We start from the raw sequence: 26,109 nt of genomic DNA, 5'->3' as shown, positions 1-26,109 counted from the left end.
AATATATTGATCTTTATAGATTATTTACTTAGCATTCAGTATTGAAACCATGCAATTAAGATCTGCAAGGATGGAAATAAGTTAATAAATGTAAAAAAATTAACCAACTGTAGCTTAAAACTACAAGCAAAAGTAGATATAAAGAATCTAAAGCTATTTATGTGTATAAATTACTAGAAGACTTCAATGCCTTAATCTTTTGAAGAAACTAACAAATTGATTGGCAATGCCTGATTCGAATCTCTCAACGAAAAACACCGAATTAGGAATCCAAGAACTCTAAAATCATCAAAAGAAGTCAAATTGAAATTCGTGTAAGCCGGTAATAATATCAGAAACTCAAATAAGAAATTATAAATTAAAAATAAAACATTGGAACTGAAATTGCCGACATACACTTAATCAAGCAATGGAATCGGTAAAATTAAATCAAAATTTCTCCAATCAAATTAACAATTGATGAACCAATCAATATATTCCTTGATACGGAAATTCGTAACCAAAAATATAAAAATATATAAAAAAATTAAAGAGAATGATAGTTGCTTACCTAATAGAGTTGCAGAGATGAAGATGGAAAAAAAATGTTTCTTGAGCTTCCTTTATAAGATTAGAGAGAGATGGCACCAACTTTGCTACTCTATTTTTGCAGAGGCTTGTGGAAGAACCTGTGATTTTGAGGAGGCTCGTTGAAATGTTGGTAGTTGAGAGATTCGACTGATTTTTTCGAACAAATCGGCAACTAAAAAGAATTATTAACGATACCAAACATTGAAGTTCCAAAAAAGGAATGTGTTCGATGTGAATTTAACCTTCACACGACTTTTCCAAAGGCACTATTAGAAATTGATAATCTAACTATATGATTTTTTAAGGATGCAACTTGGTTTGGTTTGAGGCCAAATCGACGTCGAACCGACCTAGGTCAATTCCATTAAATGGGAACTGGAACCAAACCAAATTGCCATAGAACCAAACCAACCCAAACTGAGCTAAGGTTGGTTTGGTTTGATTCGGTTCTAAGAATTGTCAATATCTTAAAAATCTAATAAAATCAACATATTTATAATAAAAATAAATAAATATGAATACGAGATCTCATATAACGAGTCATTAATCTATGCATGAATAATAAAAAAAAATCATTAATGTATCTATTAAAAAAGAGTTTTTCCATCAATTAAAAAAACTCATTAATCCATCCATCCAAAACAATGTTATTAATCTATCCATAAAAAAAAAACAATAAAGTTATTCATAAAAATATATATAATTTATTAAATAGATTAATAATATTTATTTATAATTTTATTAATATAAAGATTTGGTTCTTGATTTAATTTGGTTCTACATAAGACATGAACCAAGAACCGAACGAAATTGATCGATTCTGTACTTTGTTAACATGGAACCAAATCGAACCAATCCAAAGCTCTCGATTCGATTCGGTTCTCGATTTGAACCGGACCAAGTTGCACCCCAATAATTTCTTATTAAACTCAGTGATCAGTGGATTGCCACGTGGAATGAGAAGGGTAGCTGGCAAGGAATTTTAGTTTATAAAGCGACAATCGTGCGTGTGGCGGAACTCAAAAACAACTATAAATTAAAAAACGACCGCCACATAAAATCTTTCAAGTCCGTATTTTTTCTTGCCGTTCCATCTTTCTCTTTCCTCGACTTCGGTTGGTGTTGGTCTTGCTCGCTCTCATTCCCTCTTTTAAATAATTTTCGCGATTCAAAGAGAAAAATTTGTCTTTCGCGCCTCGAATTTACGCTCGAATCCTCGTTTTCGAGACACTGAAATCGTTTTTTTGCGATGATTTGGAGGGGAATGCGTAGAGATTTAGTTAATCTCTCGTTCATAGTTGATCGAAGCCTCAGTTTCTGAAGATTAGCTCGATCTTCATCCTTTTTCTGTGAAAGCTGAAGTGGATTCTAGGGTTTTTTCTTTGTTCGAGGATCTGATTTAGATAACTTGGCTATGGATTACGAACTCTCTGATAGCAGCGGTGAGTTACTTAAAGATCCATTCTTTAACGCGTTTTGTGATTTGTTTCTATTATTTGGTGCTTAATTTCATGGATTAAGATTAGGGTTTTGAGAATTTGATCGACATTATTGTTTTTTTTTTACATGGATTCTTTAGTGGAGCTGGTGAAGGAGGTTTGTTAGCTGGTGTTGGAACGTCAGGAAAAGAATTAGGGTTGAGAATTTGATCCGTTGATAACCAACAGTTAGGGTTTTTAATGAGAGTAATTTGTTTCCTGGAAATTTTGTGTCTTTAGGTTGAGGTAGTCTTCCACAATTGCTTTTACCACCGAACTGAATTGAATTTTGTTCTAAGCATAGAGATAGGGCTAGGAGTTTGAGGTAGTCAATGGGATTGTAATGGCAGCGATGCTTTGAAGTTTTTCGAATAATCTGAATTCTCAAGGTTGAAAACCATATAAATCATGTTTTTTTTTTTCCTCTCTCTCTCTCTCTGTTTCATGGACTAGGTTTACGTTGCAATCAAGCCATTCAGAGACCTGACCTGTAGTCCTCTTGGTTGAAATTTAGTACTCCAGAAGAAAAAAAAAAATTTACAGTAATATATATACATTTAAATAGTGAAAAATAAGTTCTAGATATTTTACAATTATATGTATACATATATATTTTATAAACAAGTTGAAGTATTCAACACTTCAATATCTTTATGTAGGCACCAACAACAACCGGGAAAGAAAACAAAGTGGGGAATTTATGCTTTTGTAATGATCAGCAACTTCTGTTTATGTAGCACACTAGCGCAGCAAAAAAAAAAAAATAAATAAAAGAAAAGGAAGAAGAAGAAGAACCTAGATTGTTAGAAATTTAGGTGAAATTGGATGAGTACACACCAAGAGGCAGTTAACATCTCACAATCAAGAAGCAAAGCATTACATTTTTGTAATTGCAACATTGTAAATAAGAGTGATTTATGTATATATAGTGATGATAAATGTGTAGGAGGATACATATTGTTAAGGTAAAATCTCGGATGTCGTCGATTTCTCGAGATTTATCTCTAACAATCAATCTTCATTGTTTTTAATGCCCATAAATGATCAAAAATCACTCAAAAAAATAATCAAAGAGAAGGGAAAGAGAAAGAAGAAAAACAAGTTTTTTTTACGGGATTCGTCCTAAAATCGGACTACGACCCTGGGCTTCGAAGTGTCATTTCACTATTCTTCAAGCCATTACAAGATCTACACCTAGCCTCCTCTACCTGTTTTCCTCCTCCCAAGAGCTCCCCTTCTTCTACCTAATAACTCTCCTTGTATAGATTGAAAATCAAACCTTAAACGGAAAGTAAAACAATTAAGTATTCTTTACAAATCTTCCCTTTTCTAGAAATAGATACTCTCTAGTCAATTAAGAGACTTTCTATTTCTGGATAAGATTACAATCGTAACCAAATAAATCTAATTCAAGATATACCAATCAATGCCTCGAGATACATATTAAATCTTCCATGTGACCAATGTTTGCCTTTTTTGCGCCACGTGTCTAATAATGATTTTACCCTCTGCACATATTATTATGTAATAACCGATATTCAATTTTCAATGAGGCATGCATAAAATATTTTCTTGGAAAAAGGATAAATCATAATCTATTATATATAAAAAATATTTTTCATAAATTTCATATGTATTTCTTTGTTTTTTTTGTTTTTTTATTTTATTTTATTTTATTTTATCAATTTCTTGATCTTTTTTCTCGTTTCTTCCCCTTTTTCAGAAGTTTTCCCTTACCGTTTTAAATTTGTATTCCAACTTGGTGACTATGGTTGCTACTAGTATCCCATACATTTTATTCATGTTATGCCTCTTTTTAAATGATTGCAGGCACTGATGATGATCTTCCTCCATCACATCAGAATAGAGTTCCAAGAGGAGGCCGTGTGGCTGGGAATGGAAGATCTGCTGTTGCAGGTTCTGCCCCATACCCAAGGATGCATAATGATATGGAGACCCAAATCCACCTTCTTGAGCAAGAGGCATACAGTTCAGTATTGCGGGCTTTTAAGGCTCAATCTGACGCCATTACTTGGGTATTACAATCAAATGATTTGCATGTCGCTTTAATGCACTTTCTGTATGATATATTTGATCAGGATTTGAATTGTTGCCTTATGAAATGTAATTTCTTCAGGAAAAGGAAAGTTTAATAACAGAACTTAGAAAAGAGCTGAGATTATCAGATGAGGAACACAGAGAGCTTCTAGGGAAGGTTAACGCAGATGACATCATTCGTAGGATAAGGTCAGGAAATTTTATGAAACAAACTTTTTTGTACTCCTGAGATCCATTTATCAGATTTTCCACAAGTTGTCTAGTTCTGTTTTTTTAATTGCAAGCTATGTTTGGTGATTCCATTAGGGAATGGAGACAGACAGGTGGTCTCCCACCCGTCTTGCTTAATACTGCTCAACCTGTTCATGATCCAGTGCCCAGTCCTTCTGTCTCAGCATCTCGCAAGAAACAGAAGACATCCCAATCAGTGCCTTCGCTATCCTTGAATGCGCCATCCCCTACTTTGCACCCACAAACAGTAGCTGCAACATTGCAGCCATCATCTTCTGCTGCTAAACGGGGAGCTGCGGCAGGAGCTAGGGGCAAGAAGCCCAAATCAGTAAGTTCACATATTTAAAATAAATGTCTTTTTTGATTCCTTAAGCAGACCCCAAATTTTTGGGATAAGGCTTTGATGGCGATGATGAGGATAAGGAGAATGACGAGGATGGGGTGTTTTATAATTATTTTATGGACCGACTAGTTGCACACCACCCACTACCAATTTCACCACATTACTTAAAAATTTCACTTTGCACTCTATATGGATGATTGTACTTAAAATTAAAGTATTGTATTCCTTTGGTTTTTGTTTTTCATTCTTCCTCAACCATGCTCACATAAATTATTGTTGGTTCAATACTTTTTGTAAGAAATACTTGGTCGTATAACAAGCACGTTTACAATTTATACAAGCAGGGAAGATGAAGTCACTAGAAGGTGAATAACCCTAAATCTTAACGTTACCGATAATGAGGTGTAATTAGTGAGTTAAAATAGAGGTTATGAAAAAAAAAGATAATTTTTAAGGTTGGTGTGCAACCAGCTACTAAGTTTGTGCAACTAGCCGGTCCCTTATTGGAAATTAATACGCATTTCCCTTTTCCTTTTACAGAGTCAGACATTTTCTGGTGTAAACACTATGAAGTCCATACAGTACCCATCTACGGGTCCAACTGGAAGAGGCCTAGGTGCTAACAGGGGTTCTTCTGATGCTCTTGTTGCATATGAACCTGCTAAAACAGCTTCTCATGATTCATTAGTTGGGCGGAAAGTGTTGACAAGGTGGCCTGAAGATAACAACTTCTATGAGGCTGTTATAACCAACTACAATCCTGTTGAGGTATTTACAGTGTTTACAGTCTTCGGCAGGACCTTTTATCCTTGCTTACCATTTTTGAAAAATTTTCAGGGCCTACATGCTTTGGTTTACGATATGAATACGGCAGATGAAACATGGGAATGGGTTAATCTAAAAGAGGTAAAGCTTACAGTTTTTGGTCATGGGCTAGAATATTTTCTATCATGTATCTTTTCCATAAGTAGTAGTTAGCTATTATCTTTCAATTTTATATTTGTGGGTTATAAGAAATCTCCAAGTCCATATGTTAGCTTATGTTTGTCTAGATATGCAAATACACTATACAATTCCTGCCTTTTTTGTGAATGCTAATGCCATGTATGTGTGTTCGGCAATACTTTTTTATTAGAGGAAACATATGTTTTTGTATTTGTGAATGCAAATACACCTTTATCTAATTCCATTATCTTTAAATTCTAAGTGACAATCCTAAGATGCAGTTTCTTCATTTTGTACTTGAGCTTTCCACTGTCCCCTTCTTCCTGCTTGTCTGACCTCAACTTCCTTTCAAAATTGATTTGGCATGCATATTATGAGCTTCTTATCTCCTTTCAACGTATGTTTTCAGCCACCTTGACCTTTTGCACGCATATACCCCCTTACTTTCACTTTGACCACTTGGCTTACTTTTCATTGCAATTCCACTTCTTTCTCATATTCAACATCTTCAGGGGAAGTGACTCTTCCAGCTCAGTTTCCTGCTCAATGCATGTTGTCTTTGATCTCTCCTGGTTCCCTTTTGCTTTAGAGGGACACTTGCTTGCTGAGGATTCACCTACCAACTCCCCTTTACATGTACACATGGTCCAGGAAAAAGGAAATCTAATAGGTTTAGAAGCTGGCACCTCCTTTTTTTTTCCCTTCGATATGTAAAAATTTTATTGATGAAGAAAAGGCTGATTTAAAGGTGGTCGAGAAGACTGACCTACGGAAGACATAAAGCAAAATGAAAAAACAACACAAGACTGAATTGAAGAAAAACCTCTTCAAACTCTGTAAATGACTTGAATTGAAAGAAAATAAGCTCTAAAAAGGATATATAATGTCAGAAATAGAGCTCTCCTTCCCTTGAAACACATGACTATTTGTTTCCTTCCATAAGCACCAACAACAAACAACGTAAGGCGCCAGGCTCCACAAAATCCTCTTTTTACCACCAAAGCACGAGGATTTCCATCACTTCCATATCTTTCATTCACAATCTAATCAATCACTAGGAGTGACACAAATTTGTCTACTCTTGGTGCCTCAAGATGTGCACTATCATCATGATCAAATGGTGAGGTGGATGTGTTGTGGGTGCTGCATTGATAGTAATAGTAAAATTAAAGAGGAGAGAAATCCTTTATTTACTAGTCCACGAGGCTGCCATGGTGTCAAATCAAAAGTTCTGTGGGTTACATCTTCTTCCACCAAAAATGATGTTTTGATGACATGTTATTGCCTCCCTCCAAAGGGGTAGACAGTTAGGGTCTGTTCTTTACAACTTCCAGCTCTAGCTTTAGGCTTTGTCTTCTAGGCGAGAAGCAGAGGCTCAAAGCCTCGGAAGCTACTTCCAACAGAAGCTTGTTCATTATAGAGGTTGAAGAAGTATTGGGGTTTGTACAAAATCCTGAAATTGATGTTTGTTTAACAGTTTCTAATTGTTGGATTCTGATAAATTGACTAAATTGCTCTTACATATATACAAAAACTTCAAATGACATATTTTGACATATGTGGATCACAATATTCAAATAATATTAATTAATTAAAAAAATTATTAATAAAAAAATTTAGATGAACCTCTAAATATCATATTAACATTCAAACAAACGCATAATTCATACAGTTCTCCATCATCGTTGAAGGAGAAATGCTATTGCAAACATTATAATAAAAACTAAAATAAATATTAAAAGTAAGATATTGCATCCTATTAATGCATATCTAATATTCTTCTCCTTCTCCAAGTCTTGCATAAGTTTTTTAATCACTGCATTGTCTAAGTCATGCTCATCTGGTTCATATGCCCATAAAAATGCACCATCTTGTTTCTGAAAACAAATAGTAGCCGACACACTAATGAATTTTTGTGTACTACATCAAAATCAACATAAATCAAAATCGTGATGAATCAAACATATTTTTGTAATAAATAAAAAAATAAAAAATAAAGAAAAAATAACCCACAAATAGGTTTAAACAGGCCACAAAGATCAGAAATTTGGAAGGTACATATAGGGTCAAGCTTACTCATCTCGTCAACTAGGTATATATCTGAAATTTAATAATGGTTAAAACTCACCAATCAAGCTCGCTCATCTCCTCAGCTAGAGATCAAAGTTGTGATGCCCTAACCCTCAAAGAGGTTTAAAAATACAAGATCTTGAGATGTTTAACCCACAAAGAGGTTTAAAAAAAATCAACCATACTTTTAATTTGGTGGGTTTATGGAGAAATAGAGAGAAGCAAGCCCTAACCTTAATCAAATGAGAACCGAACAACTGTGATGAAGATTGATGAAGATCGGTTCCACTTGAGCTGCTGTGAAGAGTTCCAATGTCGTGATGCCCTAACCCTCGAAAGTTTCTGTTTAGAAGAGAGTGGAGTCAAGCTACAGCAAAGAACAAAAAAGTTTTTGGCTTTTCTTTATTCACCTTAACTTGGTGACATATTGTTTAAGGATGAAGGGTGGTTTTGTCATTTCAATCAGAGCCGTTTTCGGTCTTTAGCTTTGAGCAAAAGCTCCTTCGTGGAGCACCTCAAAGTCAACTTTAAAGAAGAGCTATTTCAGGCTTTAATTTGAATCTCCATAAGCCAATAAAGCCCAAATGAACATCAGGCTTTCTGCTTTTTTCGCTTAAAAGCACTAAAAGCCGAAGAAGCCCAAATGAACAGGCCCTTAGTATTTAGCACTCACCGCTCTCTTTGCTTCTTTTTTTCTTCTTCTTTTTCTTTTTTCATTTTTTATATTTTTCTAAATTCTCTTCAGAACTAGTTTTCTTCCACGAATTGTAATGGATTTTGTTTTTTCTTACCCTCTAATGATCTCTTGGAACATCAACATTCCACCAACAAGTTTCTTAGTGTATTTTTTCTCGAAGACTCCCCAAGGAATTCTTTCACTACTCTTTTAACAGCTTTAGCTACTTCATCCCAGTGGTATCTAACTCTGGTCCACCTTTTTTTCTTCTCTTCATTAATTTGTTTGCAAAACCAATGGCTTTTCTCCTTTTACGTTCCACCACCTTATTCTTCCAGATCCCCTTGCTTTCACCTTATCTGTCCCATCTTTTAATGCAAATATCTAAAACCACTAACATTGTTGTGTAGATAGTCTCATCTTCTGGAATAACTTACAGTCCTTGCATATTAAGTGTTCATTTCTCCTTAAGAGGAAAGGTCTATATGACTCCTGTTGGTTCTGCTATTAAAAGTATCTAACTGTTCTCCACACTTTGGAAAGTATGTATTTGCTAGCACAAGGTCATACGGTATTGCGAATTTAAGTATTGCAGTTCCCATTTCATTTCTTTCCCCAAACCCAAGTCCATTACTCTCATCCACTCTCTATATGATCATTTAAGTATCCTCCTATAAATGTTCTTGCATCCGGAATTCCCAGAATTGTCTTTTAATGTTTTTTCCTAAACCAACTTGGGGGGAAATGTGAATACAGAAAACTCCCTAAAGACTCTAAAAATTATACAAAAATGGAATACCCTCAAATACAAATGAAGGTGAAAAGTGTCAATTTATGACGGTCAATGGAGCTTGGGTCATTTTTCACTGATAACATGTAGGGTTGACAGTGAATCATTGTTATCGGATATCTTAATATTTGTAGGATCTTTGATGGGAAACTACGGACTTTGTTAAAATATAACAGCAGCCTTTGTAGACTATAACCTGGAATGTCTTGCTCTATTTCATGCATAGAGATATGCTGGGGCTGATCATTTCCTGGCTTCTAGTATATCACTCACTAGACATTTGTTTGGGGGATTGCTACTTATATTTTCAAATTGTGGTACTTCCACTTGTGACTGATTTTACAAATTTATGGTAGATTTCTCCTGAAGACATTCGATGGGAAGGTGTTGATCCAGGAATCTCTCATCGAGGGGGCCGTGGTGGACAAGGTCGTGGGATTAAGAAGTCTGTTAGCCGTGGAGGTGCTGCTCCGGGTACAGGAAGAGGAAGGGGGGCTACAAAGGGTCAGTCCAAGAAAGAATTCCCATCATCACAGAATGGCATTGGGAAGAAGGTTTCGGATGATATCGAATTACTTCACACGGATACTCTAATCAAGGAGGTATATTTGAGCAACTTGAGCCCATTTATGAACTGCAAACATTTTGAGTGGTTTTCTTATTTTCTTTTTGTTGATTTTGAGCAGGTAGAGAGAGTCTTTGGTGCAAGTCATCCTGATCCTCTTGAGATTGAGAAGGCAAAGAAAGCACTGAAAGTAAGAACCACAATACATTTTACAATATAATGAATCTTGCATACTTTATTTGTAAAGCAAACTTGATTGATTGTAATGGCAGGAGCATGAACAAGCGTTGATTGATACGATTGCAAGGCTTGCAGATGTGTCTGATGGTGAAAGCGGTAATAAATACATATAAGACCCTTCTGCTTTATGTTGTCCTTTGCATCTTCTGTTATCTCCAAGGTTAAAATCCATATTGTCTTTTTATGAATTGTGTTGTATCAATTAATCTCGAGACCAAAGAAAAGGAAAAAAAGGAAAGAAAAGATATGTCTTGTACTTGACATTGCTTCAAGTTAAATCAGACATCTGGAAACAGATTCGTCAGTTTACTTTCTCAAATCGTCCAACATTCTGTCTTAGTACAGTCTTTACTAAAGAAATTGTTCAACTGTTAACGCTGGAGTTATAAAGCCTAATACATGCTCTTATGTATATTATTTGAAGTGCGAAGTCAGTTGTCTAATTGCTGGAAATCACTTCATGTGTCAGACACATCTAATTTATGTAGAGTTATTGTAGTTTTCAAGTATGTAAAAGATGTGGCCTAAGATAATATGAAAAGAAGTCATGCCTTGACAGATTATATTGCCCAATAGAGATAAATGGTGAAATAAGATTCATTTTTCCAAACCTAATTAGCTGCATGGGGCAGCAGGTTTCGTTAAATTTTTGTATATCCTTCATGTACTAATTATAACATGGAAGACATCACTATTTTAATTTTTCTTGCTATCTTAATGAATGTGTGGTCTATTTGCCTTGGTGCAGACGGCAATGAGCATCAATTCTCACATGGGCAATCCATGGGCCAAGAACAAGGGTGGAGAAATCGGCCTTATGGTGGGAACCAGCACGCAGTAGAGTTTGAAGAGGTGGGTGGAGGAAGGGGAGAAGGTTCAGATGGTGATCAAATAGCTGGAGAGGGTAGACATGCATCCGATGACCAACAATATGGTGATGACATCTGATTTTGTGGTTTCCACCTGAAACTTGTCTTTGAAATCCAACCTCCACTGTATGATGCCCATGTCTAATTTTATGCCCACTCACGTAATATAACAAGTCCTTTGGTCTCTTGAGTAGTGGAGAGTTTAGGTAGGCTGGGGTGCTCAGATGCTTATGTAAAAATTATTCAGTAAAAATAGCCTGTGACACCATGTAAAATAATCTTCAAAATGGCTTTTTTGGTGTTGCAGGCTGCACCAGTTTTGTCTCTTTCTTTTTTTTTTCAAATTTATTTTAGATTTAGGTATTCTTGGTCTAATGTTTGTATTTTTATAATTGGAGATTTCAACTTGGCTGACACTATTTCAAGAAATGGCCTTCTGTTCATCCAAGAATTATCAAATACCTGGCCACCTGTGGGAATAATTAAAAAAATATAAAATCAACATTTACTTCAGAATTCAGTTTTTTTTAGAGTCTTGAAGCAAGTTACAATCATGAAATTAATTTACAAAGAAACCAGTAAGAAGGGCACCTGCAGATCTCACCTATGGAATTTTAAGTTACAAACAGCTCCTCCAACCCATACAACTACTTTTGCGATCGTGGGCTGACAGTCATAATGTTTTTATGAATTGTAGTATCAGATCAACCATCTGAGCATCGTAAGTGGGTCCCTCCATTTGGAAATGCCCCACCCCTTCGATTAGATGGGTTTCAACACGACCTGCTGCAGATTTCAACTTGTTTTCCAACTGCTTTACGCTTGTAAACCCATCCCTAGTTCCCATGACAAAGAGTTTCGGTTTTGGGGATGTTAGGATGGCTTTATGGTGTCGCCCGAAAAGGATTGATGCAGTCCAACCAAAAGGGTACCCCAAACTCACATAGCCCACCACCTGTTCTATCTTGTCAACTGCAGAACCTGAAATTGGTGCGCCTTTGCCATAAAACAAAGAGGATTAGAAAAAGGCCTTTTAACTGATAATGAAATCCTGATATCTCGGTGGAATTTCAAGATTTGCAGAAATCCCAATATGTTTTCATTTTATGGGGTGATGGATAGGTTATAAAATGCATCATAATAGCATAAAACAAGAGCTTTAATTCTGACGTCGAGGTACATTTCAAACTTTATGGAAAATTTTCAATATAGTATGAAAATTCCGTTTATTTCAATGAAAAAAGATGGAAATGATAAAACAAGAAAATAAAAAAGAGAGCTGTTATTGGCACTCCAACTTTTACTTATTACACCCCAATTTCTTAAATTATTTATCACCCAAATTAAAGATTAAAACACACCATTGGAACATTACAAAAGTTTTCATCAAGTTATTACCTCAACATTACAAAGCATTATAACACATTCAAACAACTTAAAATCCTAAATATACCCGCTACCCCCCCCCCCCCCCCCCCCCGGCCCCCGGTTGCACAAAAAAAAAAATTTTCTATTTGCTCCTCAACTTTGACTTGTTCCACCCCAATTGAAATTAAAACACTAATCAAACTATAATATGCAGTTGTCTATTGTAAGGAAATGAATGTCCACAAGGCCCTGTTACATGCTAGCTCATGCATGTAAGAGCTTAACAGTAAAAACTAACTATAATTATACATAAAAATAATTATAACATGTTATTTTAAATAAATAAAGGTTAAATGTGGATAGCATGAAAATAAATAGACCTACTTTTCCCTTATATGACCCTCGGACTTGATGAACCACCTCCGATATAAAACTACAACCTCCTTTCTAAACCCGCTCATATTGCAAATTTGTAATCTCACTCATATTAGACATTGTGGGTACTGTACAAACTATTAACTATTGAATGCATGCATCCTCTATCCTTCTTCATTTCTAATTTTTTTTATAAGCAAAGCAGATTAGAGGTTAGTAATTAGTGGTTGGATCCGGGTATTGAACCCAAGTTGTAATATCAACACTAAACAACTTAATAAGTGGGCATCTTCTTTATCTACTTTTTTATTTTTTTATTGTTACCAATAAAATACAAATACTTTCAAATAATTAGAATATAAAAAATTATTCTTTTTTTTTTGTGGCTCTAAGTGAATGCCGGAATCAATTTCTGAATAAACAATAGGAAGGATGGACTCAACAGCACTAAGAAGTTTGACTTCATTAAATTTTCAAACTTAGAATTGCTATCAAGGAAATATGCATTTTATGCACTTCTAATTTTAGAATTTCGATGGAATATAATATAATTGAAAAAATCACAAAATGAATAGTTATTTACAAAACTTTGCACGGCAGAACTATAGGTTCACTATTTGGGGAAAGGGAATTATTTTACAAAATTTTATAAAATGATGGAAATTGGATGTCTTGTACTATAAAGTAAACTAATCAACTGTATTAATTAAAAATGTGCTGATGGCAAGAGCTGCCAAGTTTGCATGCTAAAGAAATAATGACGGAAGTGAAAGGAGGCTCCCACATTTTTTTCCCTCTGTTAGTTATGTAACGAGATAATATGTACCATAAAGGAGGATTGACGTACACCCAAACTGTCTGATCTTAGACTTGCAAAAAGGAAAGAAGGGACTCCCTCCAAAAAGATGGGATGAGATCCTGAGCACAGTGAAAACAAATTGCCCCCTTCCCTTCCCTACAGGTACGAATGATTCATATTCAAGATAAAGATTGCACACGATAATGGATATGGAGAACAGTAACTATATCACATGGGTGCACCCTAGTTGCATTGTGGAGAAGCTTGATAAGATTGAAGAGGTCACTTTCACGCCAAAGGGAATGGATGCTTAACTTTTTAGTTCATTTCAATCCTTCCCTTACTGTAATAGTCTCTGCTTAGATACTAGAACAAGTCCCAAGTACATGGTATAAGCAACAATAAATCTCCACTGTCTGCTATGGCTTCAAGAAATACCTCCCACCCCTACTTGACTAGGCTGGTTGAGTGTTTCTCCTTCAATACTAATTCAAATCCATTATTCACTATAGGGATGCCTATTGAGTTATGAATTCATCAATTGGATAGTTAGAGTTTGAGAGGGGGAGGGGGTCCGGACCAGGAATTCATACGTATTTACCTAACTAGTTTTGGGCTTGTTTGTGAGCCTCTACCAAAATTTTGGGCCTTCTCGTGAAGCTTTGAAATTCCTATGCTTATAAGTCTAGTCTTTTTGGAATGTAATCTCTATAGGAAAGGCCACAATCGTGCATATTTGTGTCAGGCAAGTCAATTGACTTTATTCAGAAGGTGTGAGTGTTGTCATACTGAATTTAGAAGATGCCTAAGCTAAGAATCCTCTTCAAAGAAAGCTTCCTTATTAGAATCAAGCAGTAAAGGAAAGAAAGCCTCTCCAACAATCAAGAGGATCTCCCAACACTTGCATCCCACTATTGTATGGGTTTCTTTTTGGAAAGCTTGAAGTGTTTGAGTGTGTTTTATCATAGCCGAATTTGATTCCTTGGTCTCTCTCTCTCTCTCTCTCTCTCTTCTTTTGTTTATCTCCAGTTCTCAATCTCATTGCATGCGTGTCTGTGAGTGTGTGTGTGTGTGTGTTAGCAACTCCTTGTAAGTTTGCAAGTTGTAAAAGTGTTATTAGTTGAGTTTTGGTGACTCGAGATCATTGTATTGCTTTAGAGTTTAATAGACTGTTCTGAGCTTGATTGGCTCTATGGATATTTCCCAGAGTTTAGGGTTTTATCCCATAAATTTTGTATTCTCCTTTTTTGTTTGCTTAATTATTTCTGCTAGTACGGGAAGATTTGGGTATATTTCCTTACTCTTGTTCATGTGTCATGGAACTTTCCAAGTGCTTTGATTTCACCCCTTTCTTGGTGGGGAGGGAAAATGCCCTTAACTCTCTGAGAAGGATCTTTTGCTACCTTTACTCCTTTTGCTCTTTGTTGGGGTATATGGAAGGAAAGGAACAACTGGACGTTTTAGGGGAAGTCACATTCAGTCAGAAAATGTCATGTAAATTTTGGAATTTTGTATTAGAGTAAATTATTTGAGGAGTTCAAAGGCATATTTTTTGAGGATCTCGTCTTTAGGTGGGATTCGGTTTAGAGGGATGGCTTTGTTCTGATTGTGGGCTTTTTTGTTCTTTTTAATTTCATTTCGCATGTATCTTTCTATTGGTGGTTTTCTCAGCCACTATTTCTTTTCTTTGTTTGTTTGTTTATAAAAAAATTCTACTATTTCACTAAGCACAATCGAAATTAAGGGATTAAGACCAATTAACCCCCCTGGTAAGAATAATCCATCCTTTGTGGAGAAAATAGCAGGGAGCATAGGAAACTCGAATGTGTTTGATAGTTTTTTTTGCTAGGTACGAATGTCTTTGATGTTGACTTATTAAACTAAACCGTTTTGCAATGAGTAGGACAAGATGTGTCTTTGGACTGAAAGGAATGGCCGTGTTTTTTAAGGGAAGGAATTGACTTTACAAGATATTATTGTTTCCTTGTTGTCTTTATTGCTTATTTGGTGTAACCTCTCGAGGAATTTCAGGACATCTTTTTTGAAGTTTTCCTTGTGAGATGGTTAGGGTGTGTAATATGGAAGCAAGGTAGTTTTGTGTCAAGTTTCCTTGGGTGTGGTTGGCCCTTCTTTGTTTTCTTCTTCTTTGTATCCTTTGGGGTGGTCATCTTGATCTCCCCCCCTCTTTTAGCTAGCAACAAAATATCTTTACTTAGCAACAAAAAAAAAAAGTCTCCTCAAGGTAATATGCAATTACGAGGAATGTTTTTGTGAGCTATTGTTGATGTAACAGGAAGATGTTAATGATAATACTGTCAGGAGTCAACATCGACTCTTAACAAGGTTATGGTTTATATCACCCAAAAAAAATCATTATGAATCTCGAGGAATGTATCTAATAAAATTGGCCGATCATTGATCAAAGTTGCAATAGGAGAGTTTTTGAGTAAATTATGCCTTGCTATTGGGTTTAGCGCAGCTGAGAAAGGTAGTGTAGGGTGAACCTGATTTGAAGGTTCAAGTTAGTGGGCCTGATGTAGGGTAGAACACATAAACCTAGAGTTTATTTTAAAAATCTGGTTCTAGGGTGAAATCCCAAGAACTAGGGGCATTTATGGCCACTTAAATTTTGGTGTTGAACCACTTCTACTCTGCCTTCTCTCATAATAATAGTAAAGATGAGGTCTCTCACTAAAGTTTAATCAAGGATGCAATCCATGGGATGTGATTGTATGAAATAATACAGGAATGCTAGGGATTGCCATGTTGGAGAGAATTTGGTAAAAGAAAGTCAAGAAGGTGCTTACACTTACTACAAAAAAATGGTTGATCACTATGTATGGATGCATGTTGAAACTTTGGAGCTTTCCAGTTCAAGTTCAAAAGAAACTTCCATGTTCCTCATTCTAGACGTTTATCCACCACTAATACTAATGGTGTATTAGATGGTTGCATAGATGAGTTTAAGGAGAATTACATGATACAAAAACCAAATTTTGTGATGTTAGAAGGTGGACAGTAGTACCCTTGGGTATTTTAATATAGTGGTAGACCAAATGATATGGGATAGTCATGAGTAGGGCTGGCAATGATCCAACATTTATCTGGAATCCGATCTGATCCGAAAAATAGGGTATGAATCAAGATTTTGGATTTTCAGATTGAAAAATAGAGATCCAATAAATTTTCGGATCGGATTCGGATCAACCCCAATCCAATCCAACAAAAACCTGATCTGAATATTTTTCTTAATAAAAAATACATAATATTTTCGCTTTCTTTAAAAGGTGAGAAACCATGCTTCGTTTCAACTCTCTCTCTCTTAAAAATCTACCTTTAACCTCGAAGCCCAGAAGATGGCTGGAAGTAACCCCAAGGGCTCCTCCTCACACAAATTTGTTCCATCCTCATCTCACTGGAAAACCAGATGTGAATCTGGCAACAATCCTCAGTTCGATCATAAATCAAGCACTTCCAGTGAATCCAAACAAAGCAAACCCTCCTCAAACCCTAAAGACAAGTTAACTCAGGGATCTCTCCAATTGCACTCTGGGTGTGTGTGTGGATGGGGGTGTGTGCAAGTGTATGAATGTTTGCTTGGTTGGGCTATAAAACCCTCTCCTTGAACCTTGGTAGACATAGATCGATTCCTTTCATGGTTTGGGGTCTCTCTGATTTCTCCCCAAACCTAGAAGATTTTGGGGTTTCTCGGGTTTTTCCATAGACTTCTCCCAAAACCCGGATTGGATCGGTTTTGGATTTTGTAAAACCTAGATCAAGTTGGATCGGATTCGGTTCATACATTTACTAATCCAATCAGATCAGATTTGGATCATGGGGTAAAGTTTTCGGGTAGGTAGTTGTTCAATACTAATCCATATTGAACTGATCCATTGCCAACCCTAGTTATGAATCATAGAGGTGGCAAGTTTTGTAGAATCATCTTCAAGTGATGGTCACGATCGACATGGTAAATAAGCGTTCTTGACAGAAGAAAGTAAAGAGTTTCAATCCAACGAAAATTGGTTATCAAAACTTAATAGAGGTTGAAGTATTATTTGCAAAACCATAAAAAAAGAGTAGTTAGTCGGAGGGGAAGATCATATTTTTATTATTAAAAAAAAGCATCGCGCAATAAAGTCTTCCTATAAAGGCTTGGTTAACTTCAAGTAGTGAGGGCCATTGGTGGATTAGAATGCAAGTGGAGTTGGTAAGATTGATGGTATTGTATACAAGGGCGATGGTTCTGATGGTAAAATCAATGGTCATGTGGATGTAGGCTTAGACTCAAGAAGAGTGAAACAACCCACATGGAAGTTTGTAGTGAGAGTTCATTTCTACTAAGAAAGTTCTACGTTTTTAGGCACGTGATGATGCTATGACATTAATAGGTGTTATTGAGTGGTTTATCTATCGAAGATATCTAGTATGGTGCAATGACAAGGGGAGGGAGGGGGGCGATGAGGATTTTCAGACACTAGCATACATGCCATTAAAGACTCTACTTTAAGGATAGAAACGGTCATTGTTTCTCTTTGGGTGGGTGAGGGGCTTAGAACATGATGCATATTGATAATGATTAATAAACACAAAAACAAGTTATTGATGATAAAGGGGAGGAGGGGGTGGGCATGGAGTCAATTCTTTAATTCAAATGACAGTCTGGAAATAGTATAGCTAATGGGAGTGTGGACCTAATGATGTTTGATAGGGCATTTGTGAATGGATGTCACATGCACAACATACCTTATGGTGGTGGGATGGCACTTGCACCTTTTGCAATGGAAGGCTTCAGGCTGGGAAAATATTAACAGTCATTGAGAAAGGGGAGGGGGAGTCTAAGTCTACTCTTAACCAAGGCATGTGATAGTTATACTGAAAGTCAATAGTGCAAAACCAGCAGAGTCCCCATCAGGATACTTGAAGTGGATAATTTAAGCCAGAGGAGAACCCATACAAACTCTCTTTCAATTGAATTTAATAAAGACAAGTAAAATGAAAAGAAAATTTTATTCTCGAATAAACTGTTTAGTCAAAATAGTCAATTGATTGTAATTAAAAATATTAACAAAATTAATACAAAATAAATTTGTAATAAAAAAAAAGATATCATGATAGACCATACCACACCCCACCCGATTCGACTCAACATGCGCGTGTGTTTTATTGAGTCAACTCACTAGAGCATGGTTCCCTCCTTGGGATGAAAACTTGAATGTCCAAAACTTGTTTTTAAAAGTACAAGAGTACTACCATCTTTAACCAATGTGGGACTAAATTTATATATATATGGGAGGCGTTCGGTGCTTCACTGTTTAACAAACGTTTTTCGATCGTTGGATATGATGAGATCGGACGGACGAGATTCAATCTCGCACGATTTAACGTTTAACTTATAACTTATCAATTTATTACAGCACCATCCCTCTAATTACTAATAATTAGTGCCACTTCCTTCTTCTCTTTAAACAAAAATGAAAATAGAGAACAAAGAGTTCTCACTCTCTCATTCTCTTGACAGAACTCTCATCCTCTTACAGTTGAAACCCTCTCTCTCACTCTCTCATTCTCTCATCCTCTCTCGTTGAAACCCTCTCGCTCTCGCTCTCTCATTCTCGCTCTCGCAACTACCTTGTTGAAACCCTCGCACGAACGGCTGCACTCTTTCATTCTCTTGCTCTAACTGCAACTCCATCTCCCTCGCAGACAAGTACTATCTCTGCTATTTTTTCACTGAAACAAATATCAAAATCGCTAATCTTTTTAATCGATCTGATTACTAAGGTTTGATTTTGATCTTTACTTTGGTAAACTAATTCTACGAATCCATACTTGTACCGGTATGAATCACTTATTATTGAAAGATTAGGGTTTTGATTGCTATTTGGGGTTTATTTGATGCATATGTTCTATCAGTGATTCATGTCGTTTGCTAATGCATTTGATATACATTAATTTCTTTATCAATTTGGGGATCTATATTTTCTTAAGCGAGAGCGAGGGTTTCAAAGAGAGGGTTTGAACAATAGAGAAAAGGGTGAGAGAGTTATATTGACAGAGAACCCTCTGTTCTCTATTTTCATTTCTGTTTAAAGAAAAGAATGAGGTGGCACTAATTATTATTAATTAGAGGGATGGCGCTGTAATAAACTAATATGTTATAAGTTAAACGTTAAATCGTGCGAGATTGAATCTCGTCCGTCTGATATCTTCATATCCAATGACCGACAAAACGTTTGTTAAACAGTAAGGCGCCGAACGCCTCCCTATATATATATACATCTCAATTATAGGAAGACAAAACATTATAGTCTTTTTTTTTTTAAATCTCATCAAGTACACATTGTAACTCACAAAAGATTAAAATTGAAGAGATTAAAAAATAATAAAATAATTATTTTATTATTAACATATACAACAATCCCCCACTTATTTTAATAAGATAAAAGAAAATAACACTCCGGACAAAGGAAACATTATCATGTTTAAATGAAGATGTCTTATGACTTAAATCTTTACTGAGTAATAATTTGTTCAGAATATAGAATTGAAGTAACTATGTCTTGAACTCAGATTCTTGATAATACAATAAACACACCTTACACACAATACTGCTAAGTGTGAATTTCATTAACCAACACATTATTCCATATATTATGTGCTCCTGATACTAGAATGAATATCTAGGGGTGCAACTTGGTTCGGGTTGGTTCGGTTTAGAGTAAAATCAGAACCGAACCAACCTTGGTCGGTTCCATTATATATGAACCAGAATCGAACCAAATTAGTCTAAAACCGAACCAACCCAAACCGACTTCAATTCAGTTTGGTTAGGTTTAGTTCCATGGGTTAGAAATACTAACCTGACTGCGTGTAACCAGCAATTATAGAAGTCCAACACACGACATTTCTTCCAAGCATTCTATCAAACACTTGACGAGCATCATCTGTTCGACCACATTTCGAATAAAAATCGCAGGTCGTATGTCGCTGGCTGCAGAGAGAAAGAGGGAGTCGGTGGCAGCCGTAGGTTGCAGGTCAAACCGTTGCAGCCGCAGAGACAACGAGAGAGAGAGAGGCAGCCAGGCAGCCGCAGGTTGCAGTCGGTGGCAGCCGCATAGACGAGAGAGAGAGAGAGAGAGACGAAGTGAGAGACGATGAGGGTTGCAATCGGTGGTTGCAGAGACGAGAGAAAAAGAGAGACGAAGAGAGAAACGAGGGTTTCGTTTGAAAAAAAAAAATAACATTTTATTTTTTTTTAAATATAATCGATTTCGGTTTGGTTCGATTATTTATCAACCACGAACCGAAAACCGAACCGAACTCATCGGTTCTTATTTTCTTTAACCCGAAACCGAACCGCATTTACTTAAAACCGAACCAACCCAATCCAAAATTCATGGATTGGTTCAGTTCTCGGTTTGAACCGAATTAAGTTGCACCCCTATGAATATCCGATGACACAGAACCATCTCTATCAAGATGAGAGCCCCATTCTCTGTACTATCAATAGGATCGATTATAACAAGTCACGCATTCATATCTCGAAAATACTGAAACAAGGGAATTATACGGTCGAACAACCTAGAAATCTGAGTCCTAACTTAAGTGATTCATTTTGAATTGAAAATCTAGTACTTCATGGCTCCTATGGACTTAATTCATTGCAATTCCGTCCAATATGACTTTCTACGTTATCCCAAGAATAATGAGTATTCTAAAGAATTAACCTCATTATCATAAAAAGCAATACTACTTCCACACTCATATAAGTGAGTCTATCAGTAATGTTCTTGTTGCTTTATACCCCACTAAAAATTGAGCTATAGAACTCATTAAAAGTTAAAAAAAACTCATCCTTAACTACTCTATAGGATACCATCGCTCAGATTATAAAGAGTGTTCTTGCAGCTAACCACCCTACTTAATAGGGAGCTATAATCATCATTAAGAATTGAATATACTAATTTTATTATCGCTACAAGATATCATGCATTCAACATCATTGGGACAGACTAAAAGTTGAACTCAAAATCATGCATAATGTATTACCTATTACTCGGTGACTTATTTTTCTCTTTGAACCTAATTCTTAGGATCTTCAATCACCATGTAGGATTTTAATCATCATGTAGGATATCAATGGGCTTTAGTTCCATCCTTTTTTATATATTTCACACTTTTTTCCTTGCTAGACTTTTAGTGAAAGGGTTTGTGAAATTATCTTCAGATCTCACAAAATCTATTTTTATGGTACCATCTGTTATAAATTTTGTCACAATATTGTGTTTATAATGAATTCATCACGATTTATCATTGTAATGACGACTATGTACTCTACCGATGGTAGCGGTACTATCACAATGAATAGAAATAATCGAAACATGCCTTCCCCAAATAGGAATATCTAAAATAAGTCCTTGAAGCCAACTTGTTTCTTCACCTGTCGTGGATAATGCTATCAATTCTGATTCCATTGAATTGATAATTTGTTTCTTAGACTTCTAAGAAACTGCTCCACCTCCAATATTGAACACATACCACTTGTAAACTTTGAGTCATCTGAAAGAGTATTCCAATCAGCATCGTTATATCCCTCGAGAATAACGAGAAACCTTTGATAAAGAATACCATAGTTCAAAGTTCTCTTTATAGTGTTTTGTGCCTCTACAAAAATCCAAAAAGGGTAGGCAAAGTGTTCGCACGATGACCCCAAGATACATCAATTCAAATGTGAACTAGAAATCTTTTGTCTACTGCACCTAGATAAGTATCGATCAATCCACACAAAGGTTTCTTTACCCAAAAAAAAATTGTTGCAAACAGAAGATGAAAACAATTTGTGTTCTTAGAAGAAATCATGCACCATTTTATAATTCAACTCTTTGTTCGTCTCGATGATGTCGAGTGCATGATATCTTGTAGCAATGATAAGGTCGATTTATTCAACTCTTAATGATAACTATAACTCATTATTTAGTAGGGATTTTAACTATAAGAATATTTTTGATAGTTTCATCGATGGCATCTTATAACAACGTAGTTAAAGATGATTCTTTTTTTAAATCTTAATAAGTTTTATAACTTAATTTTGAGTGAGGTTTAAAATTGTAAGAACATTACTGATAGACTCATTTATATGAGTGTGGAAGTAGGGTCACTTTCTGAGAATAAGACTAATTATGTAAAACACTCATTATTATTGAGCTAAAGCACGATGTCCTAATGTGTTGGATAATGAAATTCACACCTAACAGTATTGTGTATAAAATGCATTTATTGTATTATCAAGAATCTAAGTTCAATACGTAGTCACTTTAATTCTTATATTCTAAACACATTATTACTCGTTAAAGGTTCAAGTCGTAGACTCCTTCATTTAAGCATGATACTATTTCCTTGTCCGGAATTTTATTTTCTTTTATCTTATTGAAATAAGTCAGAGATTGTTGTACATTTTAATAACAAAAAATTATTTAATTCTTTTGAGTTTATTCTTTTCTAATCTGTTTCAAATTTTAATCTTTTGTGAATTTCGATGTGTACTTAATGAGATTTAAAAAAAATTACTGTGTTGTCTTCTTGGAGTTGAGATATTTGTCAAAAATTGTAATCTTACATTAGTGATAGATGAAAGCACTTTTATTCTTTTAAAGACAAGTTTTGAACATTGGATTGGACCCCAAGGGGCACCCAAGTTTTCTCCCCAAGGGGGGGAACTATCCTCCAGTGAATTGATTTGGTAAAACATACATACACGCACACCGAGCTGAATTAACTCGAGTCAGGTCAGGCGGTGCGTTATGGTATAGTTTATAATGATATCTATCTTTTTATTACAAACTTATTTTGTATTAATTTTATTAATATATATTAATATTTTTTTTAATTACAATCAATAAACCGTTTGACTAAGCAGTTTATCCGAGAATAATTTTTTTTGACTATTTTACACTATACTCATTAAGGTATTAAACCAATCAATCGAACAGTAGGAACTATCCTTGATGGAGCCCAATCCATCAGAGACTTATACTCAAAAATCCAATGTTTCTCCAAGTTGGGTCTGAGTATGATGAGGTAGCAATGGGTTTCGAAGCAAATAAGGTTACTTGACAAATAAAGTATCGTACAACAAGAAACCCCAAATGAGTTTTTTTGGTAGAGGAAGAGATGCCAACAATATAATGTCAATTCTAAAACCCAATGAGGGAATCGAAGGGCAATATCAACGTTTTTCTTTCACCAGTGAGATTTTTGACCATCAGTGGGACTTTTAGAGAATATCTATGGGAAGGGTTGGGGAGGGAGAAATGCTTGATGGATGTCATGATTTCTTCTATAAGTCGAAAGAAGATCCATCTCCAAAGCAGAAACCCTTAAAAATGATCTCACAACCTTGATTAGATGATAACTTGTACAAAAGCCCTTTCAAGGAGACAACAATGTCCTAAGTACCTTCTTCCTTACCAACAAAAACTAGGAACTATACTAGGAGTCCATCACAATTCTTTCTCTGAAATTCTAGATTCGGGATTTGTTCCATCGCCAATGATCTAGACCCCTTGAGCTTTAGATTTGCAACTTGAGCTCTTAATCATATTTCCAGCCAAATTTCTAGCACTATAAACTTCATTTTCCCCTTTAAAAAAATTGGCATGCCGATTATGACACATCTAATAGATTAGAGACCAACCTCTTCTGGTCTTCAATCAAGGTAAGATTATACAAATTTTAAGTCTAGATTTAGGTTTGACAAAATTGCCTTTGTTCCCTAATTATTTCTTCTATCCTTCGATAACAAATCCTAACAAGATTTAAATCAGAACATCGATCCAGTCTGATTTGAGCCAATTGAAACAAAGATCTGAAATTTGGAATTCATTCTACTACTAACAATGAAATAGTAATTCAAAATTTCATCTTGGAATTTCAATACCTATCAACCTAAGAAAATGTCATGAACCATCTAATGTCAATTAGATACAAATCTCTTCATGTCCTCCTCGATCAAGTTACGCATATAAGAATTTTAGGTGTAGATTAGCTTTGTCAAAAATTGCCTTGATTCTAGTCTTGGATTTCATTCTACTCCTAAAAATGAAATAGTGATTCAAAGTTTCATCCTGGCATTCTATACATCTAGATCTAAGAAATTCCAGTAAAATACATGACTTGGAATTAAAATAAAAAAGCCCAATGATAGTTCCAAAATAATATATATAATTTTAACAAGGTTAAAACACATAAAGAGACACCTATTTCACCAAACTCAAAACACTAAAAATCTCAGTCTTGGCCAAACATTCATTATATTAAAGAAGAAGTAAACATGAAAACCCATTCTTACAAAACCAGCAAAACATTCTATAAGGAGAAACGCAATATCAAAGCTATTAAAAACAAATACCCATTCAATGAAAATCAAAACCCATCAATCAAACCCAATAAAACAACCAAAAATTAAAATTAAATTAAAAAACCTAGAAGAAGAAAGACCCATACCTGCTGAAGAACCCACCAATAAAATCCTATCTGTGGACATGTTTTCACAGACCCATTTACAGACTGAAACAACATCAAGGATTTCTGAAGAACCAGTGAGAGAAGGTTTTCCATTAGATCTACCAGCACCTCTCATGTCGAAAGTAACAGCTCTGTAACCATTCTCTGCTAACCCAACTGCAATGCCCCTCAAAAGGCCTTGACAACCACCCAAGACAGAGTATGGGTGAACAAGTACAATTACCAAATTGTCCTTTGCTTCTTCTCTTGGTTTGAAGACTCTTGTGTGAAGTTTAACGCCATCGCTGGTCTCAACTGTGTAGGATTCGCTCATCGTCTCCGAGAGAGAGAAAGCGAGAGAGAGAGGGAGAGGGGTCTTAATGTCTGTTGGTTGTGGGCACACGGTTTTAAGAAGGGAGAGAATATTTGCACACACCAAAAATACTCTAGGTACCCACCTCACTATTAAATGTAATTTTTTTAATTTTTTTTTTTTTTAACATTTTTACTTTTTTCTAAAATTCTCAATGCACATACCCTACCGTACCAAACACCGATTTCTTCTTCTTCTTCTTCTCTTTTTTATATTTTTATTTTTAATTTATTTATCTCCTTTTTGAATTTTGTGAGAAATTGTTGGAGATTAGGTTTAGGAATTCTTTTTCAAATTATCTTATTTTTTTAAAAAATTTCTACTTTTTTGTATTTAATCATGAAAGAAGATGAAAATTTTACTAATAAATCTTCTAAAACGATTATTTGGGATCGAAGAATTCAAAGATTTTTGATAGATTTGTTCAGTAGGTTTAGACAAAACTTATTTTAGAAAATTTAGTAGGTACCTACTGACTATTACCAAACAGATTCGATAGGTACCTATCGAATCCACTTGAAAAGACTCACTAGAAACTCACTGATTGGGACAATATAGGAACCAAAAGAAAGACTTAACTTTTTATTCGATAGGAAGCTACTGAAAATTTTTCATTGTGACTCAATAGGACCCTACTAATTGGGATATTGTAGTAACCTATCGAATCCTTCTTTAGTAGGTTCCTATTGAATTTATGTTGGTGAATTCAGTACTGACCTATTGATTGGAGTTTTATTTGATTTTTTTTGCGTTGTCGAGATTTTCAAACAACCCATAGATTAGGAGTTGAGGTTTCCATCTTGGTTAAAAATCTTGTTTTATTCCTATATTTCTATTTTTTCAAAAATTTAAAC

The 26,109-nt window shown here is 35.3% G+C and overlaps 2 protein-coding genes across 3 annotated transcripts; one reads left to right on the top strand and one right to left on the bottom strand.

Annotated features, from left to right (window-relative positions):
- The first annotated feature begins 1,628 nt into the window (after positions 1-1,628).
- On the top strand, positions 1,629-11,151 carry LOC147400533 (protein EMSY-LIKE 3-like). 2 transcript variants are annotated; one of them, XR_015179396.1, is made up of 10 exons: positions 1,629-2,012; positions 3,879-4,084; positions 4,186-4,295; positions 4,413-4,665; positions 5,221-5,448; positions 5,518-5,586; positions 9,518-9,763; positions 9,852-9,916; positions 9,999-10,062; positions 10,715-10,792. XR_015179396.1 is itself a non-coding variant. In XM_086446224.1 (10 exons), exons 1-10 carry the CDS (start codon positions 1,985-1,987, stop codon positions 10,912-10,914), a joined length of 1,473 nt encoding a protein of 490 aa, XP_086302350.1. In that variant the 5' UTR covers positions 1,630-1,984; the 3' UTR covers positions 10,915-11,151. The 2 variants fall into 2 exon arrangements, 1 of the variants encoding a protein (XP_086302350.1); XM_086446224.1 differs by having other exon boundaries at positions 1,630-2,012; positions 9,848-9,916; positions 10,715-11,151.
- A 163-nt stretch (positions 11,152-11,314) lies between these two features.
- LOC147400532 (alpha/beta-Hydrolases superfamily protein) lies at positions 11,315-25,273 on the bottom strand. The gene is made up of 2 exons (XM_086446225.1): positions 24,883-25,273; positions 11,315-11,831 (listed from the first exon to the last, which is right to left on the bottom strand). The coding sequence occupies exons 1-2, from the start codon at positions 25,214-25,216 to the stop codon at positions 11,509-11,511; spliced, it is 657 nt and encodes a 218-aa protein (XP_086302351.1). The 5' UTR covers positions 25,217-25,273; the 3' UTR covers positions 11,315-11,508.
- Positions 25,274-26,109: the final 836 nt, after the last annotated feature.

The sequence above is a fragment of the Akebia trifoliata genome, chromosome 6, assembly GCF_017979445.1.
Source record: "Akebia trifoliata isolate Shusen 1 chromosome 6, ASM1797944v1, whole genome shotgun sequence".
NCBI classification, from domain to species: Eukaryota; Viridiplantae; Streptophyta; class Magnoliopsida; order Ranunculales; family Lardizabalaceae; genus Akebia; species Akebia trifoliata.
This window is presented reverse-complemented; position numbering and strand designations above follow the sequence as displayed.

Bases quoted from the DNA above. Each gene is read 5' to 3' on its own strand.
- LOC147400533 (XM_086446224.1), top strand. From the start codon at position 1,985: ATGGATTACGAACTCTCTGATAGCAGCG. The intron at 4,085-4,185 runs GTATTACAATCA...TAATTTCTTCAG, and splicing joins AATCTGACGCCATTACTTGG to GAAAAGGAAAGTTTAATAAC. The intron at 10,063-10,714 runs GTAATAAATACA...GCCTTGGTGCAG, and splicing joins TGTGTCTGATGGTGAAAGCG to ACGGCAATGAGCATCAATTC.
- LOC147400532 (XM_086446225.1), bottom strand. From the start codon at position 25,216: ATGAGCGAATCCTACACAGTTGAGACCAGCGATGGCGTTAAACTTCAC. The intron at 11,832-24,882 runs GTATGGGTCTTT...TTTATGGCAAAG, and splicing joins ATTGGTGGGTTCTTCAGCAG to GCGCACCAATTTCAGGTTCT.